The sequence below is a fragment of the Protobothrops mucrosquamatus genome, unplaced genomic scaffold (assembly GCF_001527695.2).
Source record: "Protobothrops mucrosquamatus isolate PMUCROS unplaced genomic scaffold, P.Mucros_1.0 scaffold11718, whole genome shotgun sequence".
NCBI lineage: Eukaryota > Metazoa > Chordata > Lepidosauria > Squamata > Viperidae > Protobothrops > Protobothrops mucrosquamatus.
In genome coordinates this window covers 1-1,329 of record NW_015397497.1, presented here as the reverse complement: position 1 = coordinate 1,329, position 1,329 = coordinate 1, and the positions used below count along the sequence as shown (strand labels likewise).

Below are 1,329 nucleotides of genomic sequence, written 5' to 3'. Positions count from 1 at the left end.
TCTTTCTTCAGCCCAGAGGCCGCTTGGAGCACGTGGGGTGAGACGCCTGCCCTGATGACCACAGTCAACGGAACGGGAGACCTGGGCCAGGCCTCCTTCATACTGGTGGGCATTCCCGGCCTGGAAGCTTTTTACTTCTGGATCGGCGTCCCACTTTGCCTCGTCTACGTGGTGACTTTGGTGGGGAACATCACCGTCGTCTTGGTCGTCAGGATGGAGCCTGAGCTCCACAAGCCCATGTACCTCTTCCTCTGCATGCTGGCCGTGAACGACCTGCTCCTCAGCACCACCGTTCTGCCCAAGATGCTGGGCATCCTGTGGGCGGGCTCCAGGGAGATTGGCTTCAGCGCCTGCCTGCTCCAGATGTACTTCGTGCACACCCTCTCCATAGTGGACTCTGCCATCTTGCTGGCCATGGCCTGGGACCGCTACGTGGCCATCTGCCACCCACTGCACTACGCAACCATCCTCAGCAATGCGGTGGTTGCCAAGATGGGACTGGCAGCTGCTGCCCGAGGGGCCATATTGGTCATGCCTTGCCCTGTACTTCTCAAGAGGTTGCCCTATTGTTTCCATAAGGTCATCCAACACGCCTACTGCGAGCACATGGCTGTGGTCAAGCTGGTCACCTGTGCCGATACATTTATCAACCGGACCTATGGCATTTCTGTGGCACTCTTGGTGGTGGGGCTGGACCTGGGGTTCATTGCCACGTCCTACGCTATGATCCTGCATGCCGTCTTCCAGCTGTCATCACGAGATGCCCAGGCCAAAGCGCTGGGCACCTGTGCTGCCCACACCTGCATCATCTTGGCCTTTTATGTGCCTAGCCTCTTCACCTTCCTGACCCACCGGATTGGCAAAAACGTGCCTGCTTACATCCACATCCTACTGGCCAGCCTGTACGTCCTGCTGCCCCCCATGCTGAACCCGCTGGTGTACGGGATGAAGACTCAGCAGATCCGCCAGCGGGTGCTCGGCCTTTTCCGCCAGGGAAGAAAGGCGAATGTGTAGCCCGGGATCTTCAGAAACAAGAGAAGGAGTGAAAGCTGGACCTGACGGCAGACATGGGCCATCAACAGAGCTGTAGGTCCCGTAGCAGCTCCACGTCAGATCCAATGGATTATCTGAACCGGTTCCAGTCTGGCTTTGGGCCAGGTGGAGACTGCGTTCATCACACTTGCTGATGACCTTTGGCAGAGCCAGGACTGGGTGACGCCCCACTTTTGTGTTCCTTGATCTTTCAGCGGCTTTCAATAGGTCAACCGCAATGTCCTTCTGAACCGGCTGTGGGGGTTAGGATTGGGAGCCCCGTTGGTTCTTCTCCTT

At 57.6% G+C, this 1,329-nt stretch overlaps 1 protein-coding gene across 1 annotated transcript; it reads left to right on the top strand.

The window, feature by feature from the left end:
- The first annotated feature begins 54 nt into the window (after positions 1 to 54).
- LOC107301343 (putative olfactory receptor 52P1) lies at positions 55 to 1,014 on the top strand. Its single transcript, XM_015830580.1, has one exon. The coding sequence runs from the start codon at positions 55 to 57 to the stop codon at positions 1,012 to 1,014; it is 960 nt and encodes a 319-aa protein (XP_015686066.1).
- Positions 1,015 to 1,329: the final 315 nt, after the last annotated feature.

Coding starts and splice junctions, on each gene's coding strand:
- LOC107301343 (XM_015830580.1), top strand. CDS start 55: ATGACCACAGTCAACGGAACGGGAGACCTGGGCCAGGCCTCCTTCATA.